The sequence below is a fragment of the Hyperoodon ampullatus genome, assembly GCF_949752795.1.
Source record: "Hyperoodon ampullatus genome assembly, chromosome: 13".
NCBI lineage: Eukaryota > Metazoa > Chordata > Mammalia > Artiodactyla > Ziphiidae > Hyperoodon > Hyperoodon ampullatus.
The window spans coordinates 22,762,365-22,788,022 of record NC_136926.1 but is presented as its reverse complement, the minus strand read 5'-3'; the positions used below and the strand labels follow the sequence as shown (position 1 = coordinate 22,788,022).

General features: G+C 40.5%; 1 protein-coding gene across 2 annotated transcripts in view; it reads left to right on the top strand.

The window, feature by feature from the left end:
* Nucleotides 1-1,121: 1,121 nt before the first annotated feature.
* The window catches only part of TTC28 (tetratricopeptide repeat domain 28), a gene marked incomplete at both ends in the record, with an annotated part of 616,677 nt that continues 592,140 nt past the window's right edge, over nt 1,122-25,658 (top strand). For both annotated transcript variants that reach the window (XM_079717073.1, XM_079717072.1), the window contains one exon: nt 1,122-1,223. In XM_079717073.1, coding sequence (XP_079573199.1) covers nt 1,122-1,223 — 102 coding nt within the window. The remainder of the gene's footprint in view (nt 1,224-25,658) is intronic.

Genomic DNA, 25,658 nt, shown 5'->3' with positions numbered 1-25,658 from the left:
TAAGTCCCTCCAGCCCCAAGGTTGAGCGAGCCCCCTCCCAGCTAATTATACCACAGGGTTTGGGAGCAGAGCCCCCTTCACTAAACTTTAGGAGTCTTGGAAGATAGGGCTGGAATTATACCACTGAAGCTTGGATAGCTTGGTGTGTGCCAGGCATTGTGCTCAGAGAGGTGTGTGCCTCATCGGAAAGCTCACCTCAACCCCGTGAAGTATTACTGCCGCTCCTCCCTTTGCAGATTTAGAGATCAAGGCTCTCTGGGTCTGTCAAGCGACCTGTTCAAGGTTTCCCAGTTTGCAAGAACCGGAGGCAAGACTTGAACCGAAATGTCCTTTTTCAAGGCCCCTTGGTTACCATAAAACAAAATTACTTAAGAGGTCTTGTCACCGGATTACCATTTGGTGAGCACTAGGTGCGGTGTTGACATTTTATCTGGATTATTTCAAGTCCTCCTAACTTGCTGGACGTTCCCGATTAAGGAGAAACAGGCTCCTGGAGACCTGACCTTAATCAGGCAAAGGTGAGTGGAGATGCGGGACTCGAACTCGGATTCTCCATTGAGTCCGGCTTTCCAGGGACATGGACATCAACTGTGCTACTTAGGCTGGCGCACGTGCTCACACACCTTCGCGATGGGGCTCTCATCACCTTAGCGGCGTCTTCCCCCGGGACTTCTTGGGATAATTCCCTCTTGGCTTGGACCATCTCCTCAAGCCCAAGTAGGTGAAGCAAAAAGGGCAGTGCCGAGGGGTCTGGTCTGGCGTCGTCCGCAGTGCGGCAGGCGGCGGCGCCCAGCCCGGAACGGCGAGCTCTCTGGCCCGGCAGGACGGCGCAGAGGGGGTGGGCGCAACGCTGGGAACAGCGGCCGGCTCCAGAGGGCGCGAGGCGGGGCGCGCGGGGAGGGGGCGCGGCGAGTGCGCGCTTGCGCGGTCGGGGGGACTAGCGGAGGCGCGCGGGGAGCGGGCGCGGCGATGCGCGCGTGCGCGGTGTTGGGTGTGTGGGGGTGTGTGGGGGTCGCCGCGGCGGCGCGCGGCACGGCGGGAACATGGCGCGCGGGGCCGGCGCGCGCGCCTAGCTGGCGGGACCGTTAGCTCGAGGCGGACGCGGCCCGGGCCCCGCGGAGATGGAGCAGTCGCCGCCGCCGGCGCTCGAGCCCACCCCGGGGTCGACCCCGGCAAGGAGTCGTAGGCGGTGGGAGCCTGAGTCACCGCCGGCGCCGCCTCCGGTGAGTGCGTGAGGGGCGCGGGCCGGGAGACTTTCTTTGTGAAACTCCGTCGGTGCGAGCCGGGCCGGGCCTCGGCGGCTGACGAGCGCCCGCGAGGCGGAACCCGCCCTGTCGTCCGGGTTCGAGCCCTGCCTCGAGCCGCTCGGCAGCGGGACCCGGTCTGTTGCCTGCCCACCTCAGTTTCCGCGGGAGTGTGTGTGCGCGCACGGGGGGCCGTATACAGTCGGCGCCTAATGCGCGCGGTGCCAATCCCTTGCCTCCGTCCCCGCTGGGCGGTGGCTGCCCGTGACTCGGGCCCACGGGAGAGGTAGACCGCAGCAGCTAGGAGACAGGTGTCGGCGCAGCCCCGGGAGGCTCAGGTGCAGACAGCCCCAGGTGGAATCTAAGGCAGTGAGCTGTCCGTTCCCGGAAGGAAGCAAGTCTGTCGGTGTCTCAGCACAGAGTGATTTTGGAATGCTTTACATCCATCTCAGCGTGGTGGTGTGTTTGGGGTATTTATCGGTCAGGGTGAAGGAAGTTGAGTGAAATGGACTTCGGAGGTGTGGCTCCGGCTGGATGGGATGGGATGCCGCCGAGCATCGGACTCCCTAAACAGCCAGGGCATAGGAATAATCTGGAGCGCTTGATAAATATACAGGCGTCATAACTCACCCCAGGCCCACGGACTCAGACTCTCCAAAGAAGAGGAGCAGATTTTGAATTTTTAACAAGTTCTTGAGTGATTATATCAGGCACATTTGACAAGCACTGTTTTAGTGTAAGCTTCCTGCGAGCAGGGACCTGATCTGTTCATTGCTCACCATGGCATCCTGGTATCAGGCGCAGTGCTTAGCACATGGTAGATGGTCAGTAAATATTTGTAGAAAGACTAAATGACTTAGGGAGTTTCCAAAATAGGAGTTCTTGTATTTTCAGGAGCTTTTTGAAGTTATTATCTCTGTCACATTTACTGTATGATGTGATTTTTCTCAGTCCCAACTTAACTTTTGTAACTGTTTATAAATGCCTTGTTTTCAGTATATTTTAGGCAAAAACAGGGTATACTTTGCTTAGTGTAAACCATCAACTATGTATAATCCTAGCTAGGTTAAAATTAATTCTGAAACTAAATTCTGAATTAAAAAATTACATTTTTCTTTCTTTTCATCATTTGGGAACACTAGGCTTATAGGATTTTGTTCTTTTCAGGCAGGTAAATATTTACATTTTCATCAAAGCAAATCTGAATTACTGTTTATTCAGAAAAGCTGGCAATTTGCTTAAACCTCTGAGTATTTGTAATTTTTATGTGGTATTTTGAAATTGAGATTTATGTTTAGTTCAGAGTCAATGCTGAAGTAGAATTGTTTGAAAGTTATTTGATATTTCAGGAGCTTTTTTTTCATGTTTTTTGAATTTCAGTACTTGATTTAATTTCAGTAGTTGTTCATGGACAAAATATGAATGTATACGAAGACAAAATTTTAGGAATATGCATGTGAAGAAGAAAAATTGAAAATTAGGTGCTTTTTTTTCTCTCAGCGTTTCATTTTTGTAGTTCATGCACATGTCTTTTTAAAAATTCCTTATTTTAATTGAGATATCAATATAATTGACATGTAACATTAGTTTCAGGTGTACAACATAATGATTTGATATTTATGTATATTACAAAGTGATCATTACAGTAAGTCTAGTTAACATCCATTACCATACATAGTTACAGATTTTTTTCTTGTGATGAGAGCTTTTAAGATCTACTCTTTTAGCAACAATCAAATATACAATACAGTGTTATAGTTCTATAGTCACCATGCTGTGCATCCCCATGACTTTTTTTTTTTAAAGTGTCTTAAAAAACCCCAGCTTTGTTGAGATACAATTAATCTTACAATATGTGGTCTTTTTGTGACTGGCTTCTTTCACTTATCAGTGTTTTTGAGGTTTAGCCATGTTGTACCTGTATCATTTATTTATAGCTGAATAATACTTAATTGAACAGATATACCACATTGTATCTTTTCATGCATTGATAGACATAGGTTCCCCCCCAACACTTTTTGGTTATAATGAATGATGCTGCTATGAACATTTGTGTACAAGCTTTAGTGTGGACATATGTTTTCATTTCTCTTGGGCATATCCCAATTGCTGGGTTATATGGTAACTCTATTTTAACCTTTTGAAGAGTTGAAAAACTGTTTCCTAAGTCATTGCATCATTTTGCATTCCCACCAGCAGTGTATGAGTTTTACAGTCTTGCCAGTACTTGTTATTGGTTTGTCTTTTTTTTTTTTTTAATTTTATTTATTTTTGGCTGTGTTGGGTCTTCATTGTTGCCCACTGGCTTTCTCTAGTTGTGGCGAGCGGAGGCTACTCTTCGTTGTGGTGCGCAGGCTTCTCATTGCAGTGTCTTCTCTTGTTGTGGAGCACCGGCTCTAGGCGTGTGGGCTTCAGTAGTTGTGGCACCCGGGCTCAGTATTTGTGGCTCACAGGCTTAGTTGCTCCGCGGCATGTGGGATCTTCCCGGACTAGGGATCGAAGCCATGTCCCCTGCATTGGCAGGCAGATTCTTAACCACTGCGCCACCAGGGAAGTCCCATGGTTTGTCTTTTTAACTTAGCCATCCTAGTAGGTGTTAAATGGTATCTTATTGCAATTTTGATTTGCATTTCCTTGATGACTAATGATGTTGGGCATATTTTTGTGTGTGTGCTTATTGGCCATTTGTATATCTTTGGAGAAATTTCTGTTCAAATCCTTTGTCCATTTTGGGGGGGGGGTCCAATTTTTAATTGGGTTATTTGTCTTTTTATTATTGAATTGTAGGAGTTTAAAAATATTTTGGATACTAAATTAGATATATGATTTGCAAATGTTTTCTCCCATTCTGTAGGTTGTGTTTTAACTTTTTTGACAGTGTCCTTTGTTGCAAAAAACATTTTAATTGTGATGAAGTTCTTTTGTTGCTCATGCTTTTGGTGTCATATCTAAGAATCTGTTGCCAAATTCAAGGTCATGAAGGTTTACCCCTTTGCTTTCTTCTAAGAATTTTATGTTTTTAGTTCTTATATTTAGGTCGTCAATCCATTTTGAGTTAATTTTTGCATATGGTGTAAGGCAGTGGTCCAACTTCATTCTTTTGCATATTGTGATCCAGTTGTCCCAGCACTATATATTGAAAAGACTGTTCTTATCCCATTGGGTGGTGTTTGCACCCTTATTGAAAAATCAGCTGAATATGTGTTAGGTTTTTTTCTGGATTCTCAACCTTATTCTATTGCCTATCCTTATGCCAGTACAACACTATTTGGTTACAGTAGCTTTGTAATAGGTTTTGAAATTAAGTGTAAGTTCTATAACTTTGTTCTTTTTCAAGACTGTTTTGACTTTTCTGGGTCCCTTACATATGGATTTTAGGATCAGCTTATCAATTTCTGCCCAAGAGTAGCTGGGATTTTTATAGAGATTGTGTTTAATCTGTCCTTTCAATGATGTTTTATAGTTTTCAGGCCCAAGTCTTACATTTCTTCCAAAAATTTATCTAAGTATTTATTTTATTCTATTAGATGCTGTTGTACATGGTACTGTTTTTAACATTTCATTTCACATCATTGTTCATCACTAGCTCGTGCTAGTGTATAGAAAAAATACAGTTGAGTTTTGGATATATCTTTTAGCTTCATCATTTAGTGGTAGTCTGTTCCAATTTTCTGTTTCAGATCTTTCCTCGAAAATAGTGAGGAAGAATGGTCTTTGAAAGCTCAAGTATGGATGCAAATCCAGGTTCATATCTCTAAGTTTTGGCTCTGCTACTTACTAGTTGAGTTTTTGACAAATCTTAAGTGTTATATATCCAGTGTTCTCATATGTATAATGGGACAGTAATATCCATCTCAAAGAATTGTTAAGTAAAAGATAATGTAGGTAGATATTTAGAACAATGCCTTGCATGTGGTAGGGATTTGGTACTTTGTTGTTTATCTTCTTTTGCTAATTAACTCTATTTAAAAGCAAGCCCCAAAGCAAACAAAACTGCCAAACCAAAAAAAAAAAAAAAAAAAAAAAAAAAATCCCTCCCCCCCAAAATAAACAAACCTAAAACTCAGACCAAAACAAACAAACACCAAACCCTCCCCCCACAAAACAAAAACCTCAAACCTCAAACCTCTTCCTGTCCCCGTCACTTTTCTGTGACCCCAGAAATCCCTGTGAGTGTTTGAGGAACAGTGAAAGAGTCTTTCACACCACACAGTTGTATTGTAAAAGGCTGCTAAATCTAGGCTGCTCTATACGATATTTGACAACGTATTTGTATGTATTATTAAAAATAATAAAAGTATAACTGAAAGCTGTTTGCTCTTACCCCATAGTTCTTATTAATGTCCTGTTCTTTTACTACTTATTTTTACTAAAAGCAGAAGCAGTATTTTTTCATTAAGTTTGTTGATTACAATTCTTGCTTCTTTTGAATGATTGCTATTTTTTTTAACATCTTTATTGGAGTCTAATTGCTTTACAATGTTGTGTTAGTTTCTGCTGTATAACAAAGTGAATCAGCTATATGTATACATATATCCCCATATCCCCTCCCTCTTGCATCTCCCTCCCACCCTCTCTATCCCACCCCTCTAGGTGGTCACACAACACTGAGCTGATCTCCCTGTGTGATGCAGCTGCTTCCCACTAGCTATCTATTTTACATTTGGTAGTGTATGTATATCACTGTTACTCTCTCACTTCATCCCAGCTTATCCTTCCCCCTCACTGTGTCCTCAAGTCCATTCTCTACGTCTGCGTTTTTATTCCTGTCCTGCCCCTAGGTTCGTCAGAACCATTTTTTTTTTTTTAGATTCCATATATATATGTGTTAGCATATGGTATTTGTTTTTCCCTTTCTGACTTACTTCACTCTGTATGACAGACTCTAGGTCTATCCACCTTCACTGCAGTACTATTTACAATAGCCAGGACATGGAAGCAACCTAAGTGTCCATTGACAGATGAATGGATAAAGAAGATGTGGCACATATATACAATGGAATATTACTCAGCCATAAAATGATTGCTGTTTTTAAAAAACTCTTAGAGACAAAGCCTGATGTTTGAATTGAAATTTAATAGTATTATTTTTATTTTGGTGCTTCTTCAGTAGCTGGAGTAGATTGCTATTTTGTGCAGGAGGAAACCAGAGACAACAATATAATGCAGATATGATGCTTGTAACATATCATGTTCATTGAATGTGTATTCACTATGAACCAAAGAAAATAATTGCTTATACTGTAAATATTATTTAAACAATATAAACTTACCTTCAGAATCACAATTATAATTAAATTTATAACCCACAGATCCACAGATTGATCTCACAGACATTTCTATAAGAAAAATTTATTTATTTATTTATTTATGGCTGTGTTGGGTCTTCATTGCTGCGCACAGGCTTTCTCTCTAGTTGTAGTGTGCGGGGGGCTACTCTTCGTTGTGGTGCGCGGGCTTCTCGTTGCAGAGCACGGGCTTCTCATTGTGGTGGCTTCTCATTGTGGTGGCTTCTCGTTGCAGATATGAGCTCTAGTTGCGTGGGCTTCAGTAGTGTGGCACGCGGGCTCAGTAGGTGTGGCTTGTGGGCTCTAGAGCGCAGGCTCAGTAGTGGTGGCACATGGACTTAGTTGCTCCGAGACGTGTGGGATCTTCCCGGACCAGGGCTCGAACCTGTGTCCCCTGCATTGGCAGGCGGATTCTTAACCGTTGTGCCACCAGGGAAGTCCCTATAAGAAAATTTTATTTTATTATTTTATTTTATTTTATTTTATTTCATTTTATTTCATTTCATTTTATTATTTTTTTATTTTTTATTTTTTTTGCGGGAGGCGGGCCTCTCACTCTTGAGACCTCTCCTGTTGCGGAGCACAGGCTCCGGATGTGCAGGCTCAGTGGCCACGGCTCATGGGCCTAGCCGCTCTGCGGCATGTGGGATCTTTCTGGACTGGGGCATGAACCCGTGTCTCCTGCATCGACAGGCGGACTCTCAACCACTGCGCCACCAGGGAAGCCCAAGAAAATTTTAAATCAAAGTGTCTGTATTTAAAAAAAAACCACACACACAGCCTTTTATTATTACAAAAACTGCATGTGTGCATGGTATAAAATTAGAAAACATAAGACAAGCAAAAATACCCCCCTCCTGTAAAATTATTAATACAGTGATTACTACTATTAATACCTTAATACATAACTTTCTGGAACTTTTTCTGTACATCTTTCTATATAACAATATTTGCACACATACTGACAAATGTATATAGGTATTTTAACTAAAATAAGACTGCACAAAATGTCTTTACTTCTAATTATATTTAAAATCATCTTTATTTAGGTATAATTTATAAAAAATAAAATTTATCAACTTTAAGTGTATAGTTGTATGAGTTCTGACAAATATGTATAGTTGTATAATCACCATCACAGTCAGTAAAAGTTGTAGAAGACTTTTCCTTTTTATTACTGAGTACTGCTCCAATGTATGTGTCCTGCAATTTGCTATCCAGTCGCTAGTCGATGAACATTTGGGTTTTTTTCTGGTTTTTAGTGATTGTGAATAGAGCTACTATGAACATTCACGTACAAGTCTTTGTGTGTTTTATAAGACATACAGACAGACACACACACACATATATATATATTGTAAGTATTTAGGAGTGGGATTGCTGGATTGTATGGTGAACATTATATAGATACTTTTTTTTTTTTTTTTTTTTGCGGTACACTGGCCTCTCACTGTTGTGGCTTCTCCCGTTGAGGAGCACAGGCTCCGGACGCACAGGCTCAGTGGCCATGGCTCACGGGCCCAGCCGATCCGCGGCATGTGGGATCTTCCCGGACCGGGGCACGAACCCGTGTCCCCTGCATCAGCAGGCGGACTCTCAACCACTGCGCCACCAGGGAAGCCCTAGATACTGTTTTGAAACCCTTTTTTTCAGGCAGTGACCCCCCTCCCCACCAACTTTCCATTTAAGTAAATTTTCCTCTTAATAAATTCTCAGACAATATTAAAAATTTTGCCTATGGGGCTTCCCTGGTGGTGCAGTGCTTAAGAATCCGCCTGCTAGTGCAGGGGACATGGCTTCGAGCCCTGGTCCAGGAAGATCCCACATGCCGCAGAGCAACTAAACCCGTGCGCCACGACTACTGAGCCTGTGCCCTAGAGCCTGTGCTCCACAACAAGAGAAGCCACTGCAGTGAGCCCGTGCACCGCAATGAATAGTAGCCCTGGCTCAACGCAACTAAAGAATACCCGCACTCAGCAATGAATACCCAACACAGCCAAAAATAAATACATAAATAAATAAATAAATAAATAAATTTTTTTTTTGCCTATCTAAGAATGTTCTTTGAAGCTGTTATGTCAAAATCAGTATCTAATCCAGGATCATGCCTTAATTAATGTCACTTAAGTTTCTTTTAACGTAGCATGGTCCCTTTTTTCGTGATTCTGAGTCACTGGGGGGACCAAACCAGTTGTCCTGCAGTTAACTTCTGGATTTGTCTGGTAGCTTCCATGTGGTGCCATTTATCTTGTTTCTTTTCCTGTAAACTAAAAGACTTGATGGATCCAAGTTAAATATTTTAGCTAGATTATACCACTGGTAATGTCTACTTAATGTTGCGATATAAGGCTTGTTTTATCATTAATATTTTCTTGCTGTTGAGATACAGAAAGCAGTTATAATATCCTTCTATTCTTTAACTAGAGATCAGAGACTAGTCCCTTTTACTAGAGGTCAAAAGTAGTATTGGGAGAATGAACAAGCAGTAACAGTAACTAGAGAGTAGAACAGTAAAAGAGGGGAAGCAGGTGTCATAGTATGGCTCCAACTGCCTTTACTGTGACCACTACCAAAAACCCCCTTTTTCTCTCATGGCTATATTACCTCTAGGAGAGGAAATTTCAGTCTGGAGAACATGCATCATTTAGTAATTAATAGTGTAAGGTTAAATTGCAGTAATCTGAAATGTGAGTTGTTGAGATTCTAGCTGACAAATAACTGTTTGTAATGAGGATGTGGTACTATGTTGTGGATAAAGAACGGATTGCTAAGAAATAGCAGGTGGTCTAAGTAAAACAGCAAACCTGACTCTGTTGTAGCTTTGCAAGAGTGAAAAGAAAGTTTAGCTGTGACTGTTAAATATGGAAGGCATCTTATTGTATATGGTTTTCCTTTTCATGATTATATATCTGGCATTGCCATGCTGTCACTGGCTAAGTTTGCCATAGTAGAAGTTCAAAAATTGCCATACTAGTGTTTCAACTTACTGTGGACTTAGTTCAGAAAATGGTAGGAAAATTTTCTTATCAGTATTCTCAGCACTTCCAGAATCGCATAAAGAACATCACTTTGATGAAGATGAAACTTACTATGATTATTATTTCCCTCTGTCAGTCATCATAAAAGGAAAGTCAGAAACCTTGATACTTATATTTTGCCAAATCATGCATATAGAAAGCCATTGGTGCCCATTTTTAGATTATAGATGTAAGAAAAAATGATTTTTGAAGATGAAGAGGGGCAAGTAAGAATAGGTTAAAAGAAAAGACATTGGAAAAGAATCATCCAAATAAATAGAAAGTAGGAGCAAGTGGAGATGAGAGAAGAGGGTAATTATTAAGTTTAAAGGACAAACATTCTAAAAATTATTATTGGGATCTCTTGTGTGACCTTTCTTTCTTTTGTGATTGAACTCTGCAGCATCAAGTAAAGCTGGAATGGATTCAGTTCTTTGGGGCTGAAGGTATTTTTCTTGGTTGTTTTATTTTAGCAGTTGGACTGGGCAGTTTAAGGAATGTGGTTTTAAAATAATAAGTCTAATCTTGACATCCTAAGTTCATGGACTAGAAGACTTAACAGTGTTAATATCGCAGTACTCCCCCAAATGATGTACAGGTTAAGTGCAATACCTATCAAAATCCCATCTGCCTTTTTTGCAGAGATTGACAAGCTGATCCTAAAATCCATATGGAAATGCAGGGTACCCAGAATAGCCAAGACAATCTTGAAAAAGAACAAACTTAGAGGTCTAACACTTCCCAATTTCAAAATCTACTATAGGGCTTCCATGGTGGTACAGTGGTTGGGAGTCCGCCTGCCGATGCAGGGGATACAGGTTCGTGCCCCGGTCCGGGAGGATCCCGCATGCCGCGGAGCGGCTGGGCCCGTGAGCCATGGCCACTGAGCCTGCGCGTCCAGAGCCTGTGCTCTGCAACGGGAGAGGCCACAACAGTGAGAGGCCCGCATACTGCAAAAAAAAAAAGCAAAATCTACTATAAAGCAACAGTAATCAAGACAATGTGATACTAGCTTAAGAATAACACAGGTCAATGGAATTGAGAGTCCAGAAATAAATCCTCACATTTATGGCCAACTGATTCTCAACAATGGTGTGAAGACCATTAAATGGGGGAAAGAATGGTCTTTTCAGTCAATGTTGCTGGACAACAGACAACTGGATATCCACGTGCAAAATGATGAATTTGGACCCCTACCTCACACCATACACAAAAATTAACTCAAAATAAATCAAAGACCTAAATGTAAGAGCAAAAACAATGAAAATCTTATCAGAAAACACAGGTCTATAAGTGACAACATTTTTATAAATTTATTTATTTATTTTTGGCTGTGTTGGTTCTTCATTGCTGTGTGCAGCTTTCTCTAGTTGCGGTGAGCGGGGGCCACTGTTCCCTGTGGTGCGTGGGCCTCTCATTACGGTGGCCTCTCCCGTTGTGGAGCACGGGCTCCAGGCATGTGGGCTCCAGCAGTTGTGGTATGTGGGCTCAGCAGTTGTGGCTCGTGGGTTCCAGAGTGCAGGCTCAGTAGTTGTGGTGCACGGGCCCAGCTGCTCCACGGCATGCGGCATCCTTCCGGACCAGGGCCTGAACCTGCGTCCCCTGCATTGGCAGGTGGATTCTCAACCACTGCACCACCAGCGAAGCCCATGACAACATTTTTAATGCAAGCATGTTAACCTCCATGTGCTTATGAGATATTATGCCAAGTTGTAGAGCAGAGGAAGCCATCAACTCCATAAGACTTAACCCTGTGACCGTCTTTTACTAAGAGCTTAGTTTCCTGAAATTTTGTTAGTGCAGTTTGATACTGAAGAGTGTATATTTAATAAGGGCAAACACTTAGGTTGAAACAGTACCTTTTATTTTGGAGTTAGTTGGTCATTCCCATTTCCCTCTCAGGAATTTGCATGCTACTAATATAATTTTGGAATTCAGGCACCTTTATTGGACATTTGGTTCTGTGTGTAGTTTCTTGTCCTTGGGAAAAGTATCTGACAGGGAATTGCACAATTTCCTGAGGGTACTAAAAAAGTACCAAAAACACTGCCACAAATGCTTTTGTTCTGTATGTAATGTTTTTGTGTAGAGTGCTGTCTTGGATCCTTATGGTTTTAGCTTATGTAGAAACAGGATTTTTGAAAGTTGCTCCACTGTCAAATAATGCTCTTCTTAAATTCATTGCTTCTTTCTTTATTTTATTTTTGGCTGCGTTGGGTCTTTGTTGCTGCGCGCGGGCTGTCTCTAGTTGCAGAGAGCGGGGGCCACTCTGTTGCGGTGTGTGGGCCTCTCATTGTGGTGGCTTCTCTTGTTGCAGAGCACGGGCTCCAGGTGTGCGGGCCTCTGTAGTTGCAGCACGCAGGCTCAGTAGTTGTGTTGCATGGGCTTAGCTGCTCTGTTGGCTGTGGGATCTTCCCAGACCAGGGCTTGAACCCGTGTCGCCTACATTGGCAGGTGGATTCTTAACCACTGTGCCACCAGGGACGTCCCAAATTCATTGCTTCTTAATCGCCACAAAGATTTATGAAAGCCATTTATAAAAATTGTTCAGGAAATTGATCATAAATTCCAAATATATTTCATAAAAAAATAAAATTTTTGTTAGGTATATTTGGAAGAACCATGTAAATTATAGAGTACTGTGTGTAGGCAGTGTTCCTTCCATAAGTATAAGGTTTGTTGGTTTCAGATTATTATCAGTAACATGTTATGCTTACTATGTGTTAAGCACTCTTCTAAGTCCTTTACATAAATTAACTCATTTAATCCTCACAACTATCTTATGAGGTAGTTACTATCGTTATCACTGTTTTACACATGAGGAAACTGAGATACAGCAAGGTTACTAAGTAGTAACTTACTCAAGCTCAACAGTTAGGAAGCTGAGTTGCCCTGCATTCTAATTTAGTAGTTTGGCTCTGGAGTCTACGTTCTTAACCATTGCCCTAGACTATCTTTGATTTGAATGATCATTAAGGATATAGTCATCAATTAGAACTTTTGCTACTGAATGTTAGACTTGTTGCAGAACAGCAGTATAGGAATTCCCCTGGATATTTTGTTAAAATCTAGTTTTCATTGTGGGGTTTAAGGTTATGTTGGCACAGTATTCTGGAATTTGAGTCCCTATAATGATGATAGAGCCAAAGAATGAGTACTTGATACTAAGTTTATTCTTTCATTTTATCAATCAAAAGATAAAATTAACTACAATGTAAGCAGTTTATTTTTAAGTATTTAAAATTATAAAAGCTGTTTATTAAACTAATGCTTAATGAAGTACCTGACATCAATGTTTCTTGAATGAATAATGGGAATTAAACCAGATAATGAAGAAAAGTATTAAACGAAATGAGTCTATATAAAAATAATAGTTTTTAAGATAGTAGAGGAATGATTCTAATTTCATATGCATCTCTGAAATAAAAGGAATTATAAAATAAAATCATAGCTTGTATCTTCCTTGTTTATTGATGAAGGGAATCAGTCTTTATAATACAAATTAAAAGTTGTTAACTTAAAACCAAAGCAAAATTAATACTATAAGTCATTTATTTTATTTTATTTATTCATTTATTTTTTTGCGGTATGCGGGCCTCTCACTGTTGTGGCCTCTCCCGTTGCGGAGCACAGGCTCCGGACGCGCAGGCTCAGCGGCCATGGCTCACGGGCCTAGCCGCTCCGCGGTATGTGGGATCTTCCCGGACTGGGGCACGAACCCGTGTCCCCTGCATCGGCAGGCGGACTCTCAACCACTGCGCCACCAGGGAAGCCCTGTAAGTCATTTATTGATTCAGAATTTTAGCCCAAGGTCAGGTTTGTGAAATTAACGTATAATTTTAGTTTCCTGAAAGAAGTTTTTGATTGTTTAAAAAAAAATGGATTCCAGAAATATATTCTTCATTTGAATTTCCTGTGAGAGTAAAATGTAAGTATTTGCTTAATAAATATCAATTTTTGAGCTTTTCCTTATTCTTGAAGGAAAAAGTTGAAATAATTGAATGTCTAGACAGTTTTACACTGCTTTTTTGTTTGTTTGTTTGTTTTTGTTGCACTGCACAGCTTGTGGGATCTCAGTTCCCCACCCAGGGATTGAACCCCGGTCCCGGCAGTGAAAGCGCTGCGTCCTAACCACTGGACCACCAGGGAATTCCCTATACTGCTTTGTTTTAAGTCATGTCTCTTTGTGAACTCAAAGCTATTTAGAGAAGGATTTAAAATTTTTATCCTTTGTGAGATGGGTTGTAAACAAATTGGCAGATATTGAGAAATACGATTACTCTTCTACTTTAGAGTACATATTTATTTCTAGTTGAAGTTGGAAGAGATAGAATTAGTCGATGTGTTTGGTAGTTAATTTTTTTCAAAATGTGGTTGGTTTCCCACCATTGTCATAGCATTTTGATTGATTTTATAGAGGGAGTTGTGAAAGTGAATTTGTGTCAATTTGGCTCAGACATTTAAAAAAAGTTTTGTTTCTTGTGTGTTTTATCACTTTTTGTTCATAGTGAGTTTAGATACAGCAGTATTTTAACATTGGCCTTTAAAAATCATGACACTAAAAACACATATTATGTTTAACAATACTGCAGAAAATAAAAGTTACTTTTATTAAATTTCCACTTATACAAAGTTTGTATGTAAGACATGTATTTACTATTAAGGATAACGAACTCTTAAATTTTATATTCTCAGCCCAAGATATTTTTGAGCTTCAGTAAACAGAAACCATAATTTATAAAATAAATTGTGTATACCTACCATGAATTACCTTACTTTTGATTTCTGAATGGGACAATAGTGAAGGTAGTAGTTTTATTTTGCAGTGTGGAAGATGATTTCATTGCCTGATTTTCTACCCATTTTGTCCTGTGTGTGTTGTCAGGTCAGATGTTCTCAACCAAGAGTCTTAAAAAATCACTCCATATGTGAGAAAATTATTTCCCTTATAGCTGCAAGTCCAGATATGAACTTTAAAAAGCATGTAAGCAAGTTGTGCTTAAGTGTTGCATTTCAAAGGCTGCCTTAAATTTAGAGAGTTGTGTGTCATGGCATTGTAGCATATGTAGTGTCAAAAGCATGAGATCTGCACCTTATTGTCCTATCCATAAAGTGAGAATGCTACCGTTGCTTATTTTACAGGGTTGTTGTCAGGATTAAATGAATTAATACATATATATTATTTAAAACACTTCCAGGCACATAGTAAGTGCTAAATAAATGCTAGATGTGTGTGTGTGTTTTGTTGTTGTTATTACTATTGTTGACCTAAAACAAATAGACTGCCAGATATTTCTCCAGGAAAGACGGGTTTATTTGGGATCAGCAGAGAATTGCAGTTTGGGGTGGGCATCCATGGTGAGCATGCACGGCAAGGGAAGGAGAACACTTTTATAGAGAGGAAGTTGGGAGGACTGTAGTAAAGGAGTCCATGGCTTTTCAGTGGTTGTGTCCTTGCCAGGAAAGAAGAGGAACCTTTCCTCTTCCTGTTGGGCTCTGCTATCGTTACAGGGTATGGGAGCTCCCTTTCCTGGTCTCCCAACTCTGTTTAACTGAGGTTTCTGTTTATTAATTTTTTTTTTTTTTTTTTTTTTTTTGCGGTACGCAGGCCTCTCACTGTTGTGGCCTCTCCTGTTGCGGAGCACAGGCTCCGGACGCGCAGGCTCAGCGGCCATGGCTCACGGGCCTAGCCGCTCCGCGGCATGTGGGATCTTCCCAGACCAGGGCACGAACCCGTGTCCCGTGCATCGGCAGGTGGACTCTCAACCACTGCGCCACCAGGGAAGCCCCCTGTTTATTAATTTTTAACATTTCTCCCTTTTGATCAAGATCTTTCTCTGAAAGCATCTTTTATCAAGAGTCAGGTTTTCTAGTTTCAGTGGCTTTTTGTCCCTCAGTGCCAGGAAGGACCTTTCCTGGGTGTAGTATCTCATGTTGGAGGGAAAGTGCACAGATTGGAAAGTTAATGATGTCGTATTTGAGTAACAAGGAGGGCTAGGAGGGAAAACTCTCAGGTACTTTTAATCTAAAATCCATATGTTATCAAGATCACAGACACTGGAGATCATCTGAAGTTCTATGTTATCATCAAAGGTTTGGTGGCAAGCTTCCAACAGGCTTGGTCCAGATATCTTGGGAAAGCTGTCTCATCAGATGTCATCTGCTTCAATTCCAGGAAATCTTTACTTTCAGATCACCAGATGATGGTGCAGGTCCATTCAGGGTTTGGTGCTTTCTTTATGTGTGTCACATGAATCCAAGAGTCTGTTCCTTGAAGTTTGGTGGTATAAGGGTTGGTTAGCAGTACCTGATAGGGGCCTCTGCAGTGAGGTTGAAGAGAGCTCTTCTGGAGGTGTCTTTTCCAGTAGATGAAATCTTCAGGTTTCAAGGTGTGATGCTTAAGTATTTTGTCTCCCGAGAGTGCACTATGAAAAGATTACTCTACCAAAGCACGGTTATTTTTATTTTTATTTATTTACTTATTTATTTAATGACATGCTACTTTAAAAAAATAAATTTATTTATTATTTATTTATTTATTTTTGGCTGCATTGGATCTTCGTTGCTGCACATGGGCTTTCTATAGTTGCTGTGAGCGGGGGCTACTCTTCGTTGTGGTGTGTGGGCTTCCCATTGCGGTGGCTTCTCTTGGTGCAGAGCACGGGCTCTAGGCATGTGGGCTTCAGTAATTGTGGCACGCAGGCTCAGTAATTGTGGCCTACGGGCTCTAGAGCGCAGGCTCAGTAATTGTGGTGCACGGGCTTAGTTGCTCCATGGCATGTGGGATCTTCGTGGACCAGGGATCAAACCCATGTCCCCTGCATTGGCAGGTGGATTTTGAACCACTGCGCCACCAGGGAAGCCCAGCATGGTTATTTTTAATATAAGCAATTGTACCTTTGCAATATTGGAGTATCTCTCCTTTTATCAGTTGTGCATCAAAAGAACCAGGAGCCAAGTGCATTAGGCATCCTGTGACTATCTCAATGGGTAAGAGTTTATGAATTCCAAAAGGGGTGGATCTAAGATTTAAGAGAACCAATGGCAATGCTTCTGGCCAAGGTATTTGGAGAGCCTCTACAGATTTTTCCAGTTGAGTCTTAATAAAGCCCTTAGTGCATTTGACTAAAGCAGAGGATTGAGGGTGGTAAGCACAGTGAAAGTATTATAAAACTGGCCAAACTGCACAGACTTGTCGAAGTACCTGGCCATTAAATGGGTTCCTGGATCACTATGAAGTTTGAGAGGCGTTCCCTAGGTAGGGATAATTTTTTCCAAAAGGACTTTTTAGCCATAAAGGAGGCAGTAGCCTGTCTGCCAGGGAAGCCTTCAGTCCAGTGTGATAACATACAGACCATAACTAAAACATATTTATATCCATGAGACAGAGGAAGTTGTATGAAATCCATTTGCCAGACCTCAAATGGTCCATTAGGCAGTTTAAAATGTCTGAGAGCAGTACGAACAGGCTTCCCTGGGTTGTACTTCAGATAAATGGGACAAGTGAGGTAGGCACTTTTGGTGGCCTTATTAATGATTTCTTACAAATATTGATTCACGAAGGCTATCATTTTGTCAGTAGACCAATGGTTTATTGCGTGTACAATGGTGAGGACTGGGAATTTTAGAGCCTCTGGTAGGACTTGGTTGTTATTTGGTCCAAACCAGAGCTTTCTCTTTTTATCAAGTCAACAGTTGTTGAGTTTCCAATCTTGTTTTTCTTTTTCTGAGGCCAATTGTTGGGCTTCTCTAGCCAGTTTTTCTAAGTTATCATTTGGAGAAATATTCCTTTCGACCATGACAGAGGTTTGGCTATTGTTGGTTCCTTTAAGGGCAGCTTTCCTTGCGGAAATATCAGCAAGGTGATTTCCCTTAAATTTCAGAGAGTCAAGTTTAGAATGCCCTGGAATCTTAATAATAGCTAAAGTGGTAGGTAAAAGTATTGCATCCAGTAATTCCTGAACATAGGGGCCATTTTAAATTTTATTTCCACTGGAAGTAAGAAAGCCATGTTGCTTCCACTACATTTCAAAATCATGAGTTATTTAAGCACATCTACTCTTAATATAAATATTGGCAGTTTTGTCATTGGCTAAAGTATGGGCATACCTCATTTTACTGTGCTTCACTTTATTGCACTTTGCAGATATTGCATATTTTACAAATTGAAGGCTTGTGGCGATTCTGCATTGAGCAAGTCTGTCGGCGACATTTTTTTCCAACAGCATTTGCTCACTTCGTATCTCTGTGTCATATTTTGGTAACTCTCACAATATTTCAAAAATTTTCATTAATTTTATATTTGTTATGGTGATCTGTGATCAGTGATCTTTGATGTTAGTATTGTGATTGTTTTGTTTTTTTTTTTTTGTGCGGTACGCGGGCCTCTCACTGTTGTGGCCTCTCCCGTTGTGGAGCACAGGCTCCGGACGCGCAGGCTCAGCGGCCATGCCTCACGGGCCCAGCCGCTCCGCGGCATGTGGGATCTTCCCGGACCGGGGCATGAACCCGTGTCCCCTGCATCGACAGGCGGACTCTCAACCACTGCGCCACCAGGGAAGCCCTTGTGATTGTTTTGGGGCACCACGAATTGTGCCCACATAAGATGTAGAACTTAATTGATAAATGTTGTGTGTTTCCTGACTTGCTCCACTCACTGGCCGTTCTCCTGTCTATCTCTGTCTCCTTGGGCCTCCCTATTTCCTGAGACACAATAGTATTGAAATTAGGCCAATGAATAAACCCTTCAGTTGGCTCTAAGTGGTCCAATCAAAGGAAGAGTTGCAAATCTTTCACTTTAAATCGAAAGCTAGAAATGATTAAGCTTAGTGAGGAAGGCATGGCAAAATCTGAGATAGGCTAAAAACTAGGCCTCTTGTGCCAGTTATCCAAGTTGTGAATGCAAAGGAAAAGTTCTTGAAGGAAATTAAAAGTGCTGCTCCAGTGAATACACAAACGATAAGGAAGCAGAACAGCCTTATTGCTGATATGAAGAAAGTTTTAATGGTCTGGATAAGAGATCAAGCTAGCCACAGCATTCCCTTAAGCCAAAGCCTAATCGAGAGCAAGGCCCTAACTCTTTTTGCTTCTGTGAAGGCTGAGAGAGGTGAGGAAGCTGCAGAAGAAAAGTCTGAGCTAGTAGAGGTTGGCTCATGAGATTTAAGGAAAGAAGCTGTCTCCATAACATAAAAGTGCAAGGTGAAGCAGCAGGTGCTGATGTAGAAGCTTCGGCAAGTTATCCAGATCTAGCTAAGATAATTAATGAATGTGGCTACACTAAACAGTAGATTTTCAATGTAGATGAAACAGCCTTCTATTGGAAGAAGATGCCATCTAGGACTTTCATAGCTAGAGAGAAGTCAGTGCCTGACTTTAAAGCTTCAAAGGACAGGCTGACTCTTATTAGGGACTAATGCAGCTAGTGACTTTAAGTTGAAGCCAATGCTATTTACTATTCAAGAAATCCTAGGGCCCTTAGGAATTATGCTAAATCTACTCTGCCTGGATGATAGCACATCTGTTGACAACACGGTTTACTGAATATTTTAAGCCCACTGTTGAGATCTGCTCAGAAAAAAAGATTCCTTTCAACATATTACTGCTCATTAACAATGCACTTGTTCACCCAAGCACCCTGATGGAGATATACAAGGAGATTAGTGTTGTTTTCATGCCTGCTAACAAAACATCATTTTGCAGCCCATGGATCAAGGAGTAATTTCGACTTTTAGGTCTTATTATTTATGAAATACATTTCTTAAGGCTGTAGTCACCATAGATGGTGATTCTAATGATGGATCTGGGCAAAGTAAATTGAAAAACATTCTGGAAAGGATTCACCATTCTGGATGCCATTAAGAACATTCATGATTCGTGGGAAGAGGTCAAAATATCAACATTAAAAAAAGTTTAGAAGAAGTTGCTTCCAACCCACGTGGATGACTTTGAGGGGTTCAAGATAGTGGAGGAAGTAACTGCAGATGTGGTAGAAACGGCAAGAGAACTAGAATTAGAAGTGGACCCTGAAGGTGTGACTGGATTGTAGCAATCTCATGATGAAACTTTAACAGATGAGGAGTGTTTCTTATAAATGAGTGAAGAAAGTGGTTTCTTGAGAATCCACTCCTGGTGAAGAAGCTGTGAAGGTTGTTGAAAGTGACAAAGGATTTAGAATATTACATGAACTTAGTTGATAGAGCAGCAGCAGGGTTTGAGAGGATTGACTCCAATTTTGACAGTTCTACTGTGGGTAAAACGCTATCAAACAGCACTGTGTGCTACAGAGAAATGGTTCATGAAAGGAAGAGTCAATTGACGAGGCAAACTTCACTGTGGTCTTATTTTCAGAAACTGTCATGGCCACCCCAGCCTTCAGCAACCACCACCCTGATCAGTCAGTAGCCGTCAACACTGAGGCAAGACCCTCCACCAGCAAAAAGATTACCACTCACTGAAGGCTCAGACAATGGTTACCATTTTTAGCAATAAAGTATTTTTAAATTAAGGTATATATAGATATATTTTTGGACATAATCCTATTACACACTTTATAGACTACAGTTTAGTGTAAACATGACTTCTAAATGCACTAGGAAACCAGAAAATTCATGAAAAACGCACTAAACGCACTAGGAAACCAGAAAATTCATGTGACTCGCTTTGTTGTGATATTTGATTTATTGCTGGGGTCTGGAACTGAACCGGCAATGTTACCAAAGTATGCTTGTATAGGCCTACCACATTTTGAAAGATGTCTGGCAAAAACAATAGAGTAGTTGCTATCAAGACGTTTTTTCTGATAACAGCAGAATTGGTTAACCAGCATAACCTTTTATTCTCTGTAGCAAGGAAACCTTGATCACTGCTTCCTACTGTTTTGTGGATTCTAAGGGAGGTCATGGTTCAATTCATATGTAGACCATCTGTAGACTGAGTAAATAAAATAACTTGTTTACACATGCCTCTGTTTTTTTCAAATGTGTATAGATACTGTTTTTTTAACTTTTTAATTTAAAAAAATTATTTAATTTTTTGCTGCATCGGGTCTTCATTGCTGCGCGCGGGCTTTCTTTAGTTGTGGCGATTGGGGGCTACTCTTCTTTGCGGTGTGGCGGGCTCATTGCGGTGGCTTCTCTTGTTGCGGAGCACAGGCTCTAGACGCACAGGATTCAGTAGTTGTGACACATGGGCTCAGTAGTTGTGGCTCACGGTCTCCAGAGAGCAGGCTCAGTAGTTGTGGCGTAAGGGCTTAGTTGCTCTGCGGCATGTGGCATCTTCCCGGACCAGGGCTCGAACCCGTGTTCCCTGCATTGACAGGCGGATTCTTAACCACTGTGCCCCCAGGGAAGCCCTATTTATAGTTTTTTAAGGAACCTCTATACTGTTCTCCATAGTGGCTGTACCAATTCACATTCCCACCAGCAGTGCAAGAGTGTTCCATTTTCTCCACACCCTCTCCAGCACTTATTACAAGTTTCTAGATTTTTTGAACATGGCCATTCTGACTGGTGTGAGATGATATCTCATTGTAGTTTTGATTTGCATTTCTCTAATGATTAATGATGTTGAACATTCTTTCATGTGTTTGTTGGCAGTCTGTATATCTTCTTTGGAGAAATGTCTGTTTAGGTCTTCTGCCCATTTTTGGATTGGGTTTTTTTTTTTTTGTTATTGAGCTGCATGAGTTGCTTGTAAATTTTGGGGATTAATCCTTTGTCAGTTTCTTCATTTGCAAATATTTTCTCCCATTCTGAGGGTTGTCTTTTGGTCTTGTTTATAGTTTCCTTTGCCGTGCAAAAGCTTTGAAGTTTCATTAGGTCCCATTTGTTTATTTTTGTTTTTATTTCCATTTCTCTAGGAGGTGGGTCAAAAAGGATCTTGCTGTGATTTATGTCGAAGAGTGTTCTGCCTATGTTTTTCTCTAAGATTTTGATAGTTTCTGGCCTTACATTTAGGTCTTTTTTTTTTTTTTTTTTTTTTTTTTGCGGTATGCGGGCCTCTCTGTTGCGACCTCTCCCGTTGCAGAGCACAGGCTCCGGACGCGCAGGCTCAGCGGCCATGGCTCACGGGCCCAGCCGCTCCGCGGCATGTGGGATCTTCCCAGACCGGGGCACGAACCCGTGTCCCCTGCATCGGCAGGCGGACTCTCAACCACTGCGCCACCAGGGAAGCCCTACATTTAGGTCTTTAATCCATTTTGAGCTTATTTTTGTGTATGGTGTTAGGGAGCGTTCTAAACTCATACTTTTACATGTACCTGTCCAGTTTTCCCAGCACCACTTATTGAAGAGACTGTCCTTTCTCCACTGTACATTCCTGCCTCCTTTATCAAAGATAAGGTGACTATATGTGCGTGGGTTTATCTCTGGGCTTTCTATCCTGTTCCATTGATCTATCTTTCTGTTTTTGTGCCAGTACCATACTCTCTTGATGACTGTAGCTTTGTAGTATAGTCTGAAGTCCGGGAGCCTGATTCCTCCAGCTCCATTTTTCGTTCTCAAGATTGCTTTGGCTATTCGGGGTCTTTTGTGTTTCCATACAAATTGTGAAATTTTTTGTTCTAGTTCTGTGAAAAATGCCAGTGGTAGTTTGAAGGGATTGCATTGAATCTGTAGATTTCTTTGGGTAGTAGAGTCATTTTCACAATGTTGATTCTTCCAATCCAAGAACATGGTATATCTCTCCATCTATTTGTATCATCTTTAATTTCTTTCATCAGTGTCTTATAATTTTCTGCATACAGGTCTTTTGTCTCCTTAGGTAGGTTTATTCCTAGATATTTTATTCTTTTTGTTGCAATGGTAAATGGGAGTGTTTTCTTGATTTCACTTTCAGATTTTTCATCATTAGTGTATAGAAATGCCAGAGATTTCTGTGCATTAATTTTGTATCCTGCTACTTTACCAAATTCATCGATTAGCTCTAGTGGTTTTCTGGTAGCATCTTTAGGATTCTCTATGTATAGTATCATGTCATCTGCAAACAGTGACAGCTTTACTTCTTCTTTTCCGATTTGGATTCCTTTTATTTCCTTTTCTTCTCTGATTGCTGTGGCTAACACTTCCAAAACTATGTTGAATAAGAGTGGTGAGAGTGGGCAACCTTGTCTTGTTCCTGATCTTAGTGGAAATGGTTTCAGTTTTTCACCATTGAGGACGATGTTGGCTGTGGGTTTGTCATATATGGCCTTTATTATGTTGAGGAAAGTTCCCTCTATGCCTACTTTCTGCAGGGTCTTTATCATAAATGGGTGTTGAATTTTGTCGAAAGCTTTCTCTGCATCTATTGAGATGATCATATGGTTTTTCTCCTTCAATTTGTTAATATGGTGTATAACATTGATTGATTTGCATATATTGAAGAATCCTTGCATTCCTGGATAAACCCCACTTGATCATGGTGTATGATCCTTTTAATGTGCTGTTGGATTCTGTTTGCTAGTATTTTGTTGAGGATTTTTACACCTATGTTCATCAGTGATATTGGCCTGTAGTTTTCTTTCTTTGTGACATCCTTGTCTGGTTTTGGTATCAAGGTGATGGTGGCCTCGTAGAATGAGTTTGGGAGTGTTCCTCCCTCTGCTATATTTTGGAAGAGTTTGAGAAGGATAGGTGTTAGCTCTTCTCTAAATGTTTGATAGAATTCGCCTGTGAAGCCATCTGGTCCTGGGCTTTTGTTTGTTGGAAGATTTTTAATCACAGTTTCAATTTCATTGCTTGTGATTGGTCTGTTCATATTTTCTATTTCTTCCTGATTCAGTCTTGGCAGGTTGTGCATTTCTAAGAATTTGTCCATTTCTTCCAGGTTGTCCATTTTATTGCCATATAGTTGCTTGTAGTAATCTCTCATGATCTTTTGTATTTCTGCAGTGTCAGTTGTTACTTCTCCTTTTTCATTTCTAATTCTATTGATTTGAGTTTTCTCCCTTTTTTACTTGATGAGTCTGGCTAATGGTTTATCAATTTTGTTTATCTTCTCAAAGAACCAGCTTTTAGTTTTATTGATCTTTGCTATTGTTTCCTTCATTTCTTTTTCATTTATTTCTGATCTGATCTTTATGATTTCTTTCCTCCTGGGGTTTTTTTGTTCTTCTTTCTCGAATTGCTTTAGGTGCAAGTTTAGGTTTATTCGAGATATTTCCTGTTTCTTTAGGTAGGATTGTATTGCTATAAACTTCCCTCTTAGAACTGCTTTTGCTGCATCCCATAGGTTTTGGGTCGTCGTGTCTCCACTGTCATTTGTTTCTAGGTTTTTTTTGATTTCCTCTTTGATTTCTTCAGTGATCACTTCGTTATTAAGTAGTGTATTGTTTAGCCTCCATGTGTTTGTATTTATTACAGATCTTTTCCTGTAATTGATATCTAGTCTCATGGCATTGTGGTCGGAAAAGATGCCTGATACAATTTCAATTTTCTTAAATTTACCAAGGCTTGATTTGTGACCCAAGATATGATCTATCCTGGAGAATGTTCCATGAGCACTTGAGAAAAATGTGTATTCTGTTGTTTTTGGATGGAATGTCCTATAAATATCAATTAAGTCCATCTTGTTTAATGTATCATTTAAAGCTTGTGTTTCCTTATTTATTTTCATTTTGGATGATCTGTCCGTTGGTGAAAGTGGGGTGTTAAAGTCCCCCACTATGAATGTGTTACTGTTGATTTCTCCTTTTATGGCTGTTAGTATTTGCCTTATGTATTGAGGTGCTCCTATGTTGGGTGCATAAATATTTACAATTGTTATATCTTCTTCTTGGATCGATCCCTTGATCGTTATGTAGAGTCCTTCTTTGTCTCTTGTAATAGTCTTTATTTTAAAGTCTATTTTGTCTGATATGAGTATCGTTACTCCAGCTTTCTTTTGATTTCCATTTGCATGGAATATCTTTTTCCATCCCCTTACTTTCAGTCTGTATGTGTCCCTAGGTCTGAAATGGGTCTGTTGTAGACAGCATATATATGGGTCTTGTTTTTGTATCCATTCAGCAAGCCTGTGTCTTTTGGTTGGAGCATTTAATCCATTCTCGTTTAAGGTAATTATCGATATGTATGTTCCTATGACCATTTTCTTAATTGTTTTGGGTTTGTTTTTGTAGGTCCTTTTCTTCTCTTGTGTTTCCCACTTAGAGAAATTCCTTTAGCATTTGTTATAGAGCTGGTTTGGTGGTGCTGAATTCTCTTAGCTTTTGCTTATCTGTAAAGCTTTTGATTTCTCCATCAAATCTGAATGAGATCCTTGCTGGGTAGAGTAATCTTGGTTGTAGGTTCTTCCCTTTCATCACTTTAAGTATATATTATGCCACTCCCTTCTGACTTATAGAGTTTCTGCTGAGAAATCAACTGTTAACCTTATGGGAGTTCCCTTGTATGTTATTTGTCGTTTTTACCTTGCTGCTTTCAATAATTTTTCTTTGTCTTTAATTTTTGCCAATTTGATTACTATGTGTCTTGATGTGTTTCTCCTTGGGTTTATTCTGTATGGGACCCACTGTGCTTTCTGGACTTGGGTGGCTATTTCCTTTCCCATGTTAGGGAAGTTTTCGACTATAATCTCTTGAGATATTTTCTCTGGTCCTTTCTCTCTCTCTTCCTCTTCTGGGACCCCTATAATGCGAATGTTGTTGTGTTTAATGTTGTCCCAGAGGTCTCTTAGGCTGTCTTCATTTCTTTTCATTCTTTTTTCTTTATTCTGTTCTGCAGCAGTGAATTCCACCATTCTGTCTTCCAGGTCACTTATCCATTCTTCTGCTTCAGTTATTCTGCTATTGATTCTTTCTAGTGTAGTTTTCATTTCAGTTTATTGTATTGTTCATCTCTGTTTGTTTGTTCTTTAATTCTTCTAGGTCTTTGTTAAACATTTCTTGCATCTTCTTGATCTTTGCCTCCATTCTTTTTCCAAGGTCCTGGGTCATCTTCACTATCATTATTCTGAATTCTTTTTCTGGAAGGTTGCCTATCTCCACTTCATTTAGTTGTTTTTCTGGGGTTTTATCTTGTTCCCCCATCTGGTACATAGCCCTCTGCCTTTTCGTCTTGTCTGTCTTTCTGTGAATGTGGTTTTTGTTCTACAGGCTGCAGGATTGTAATTCTTCTTGCTTCTTTTGTCTGCCC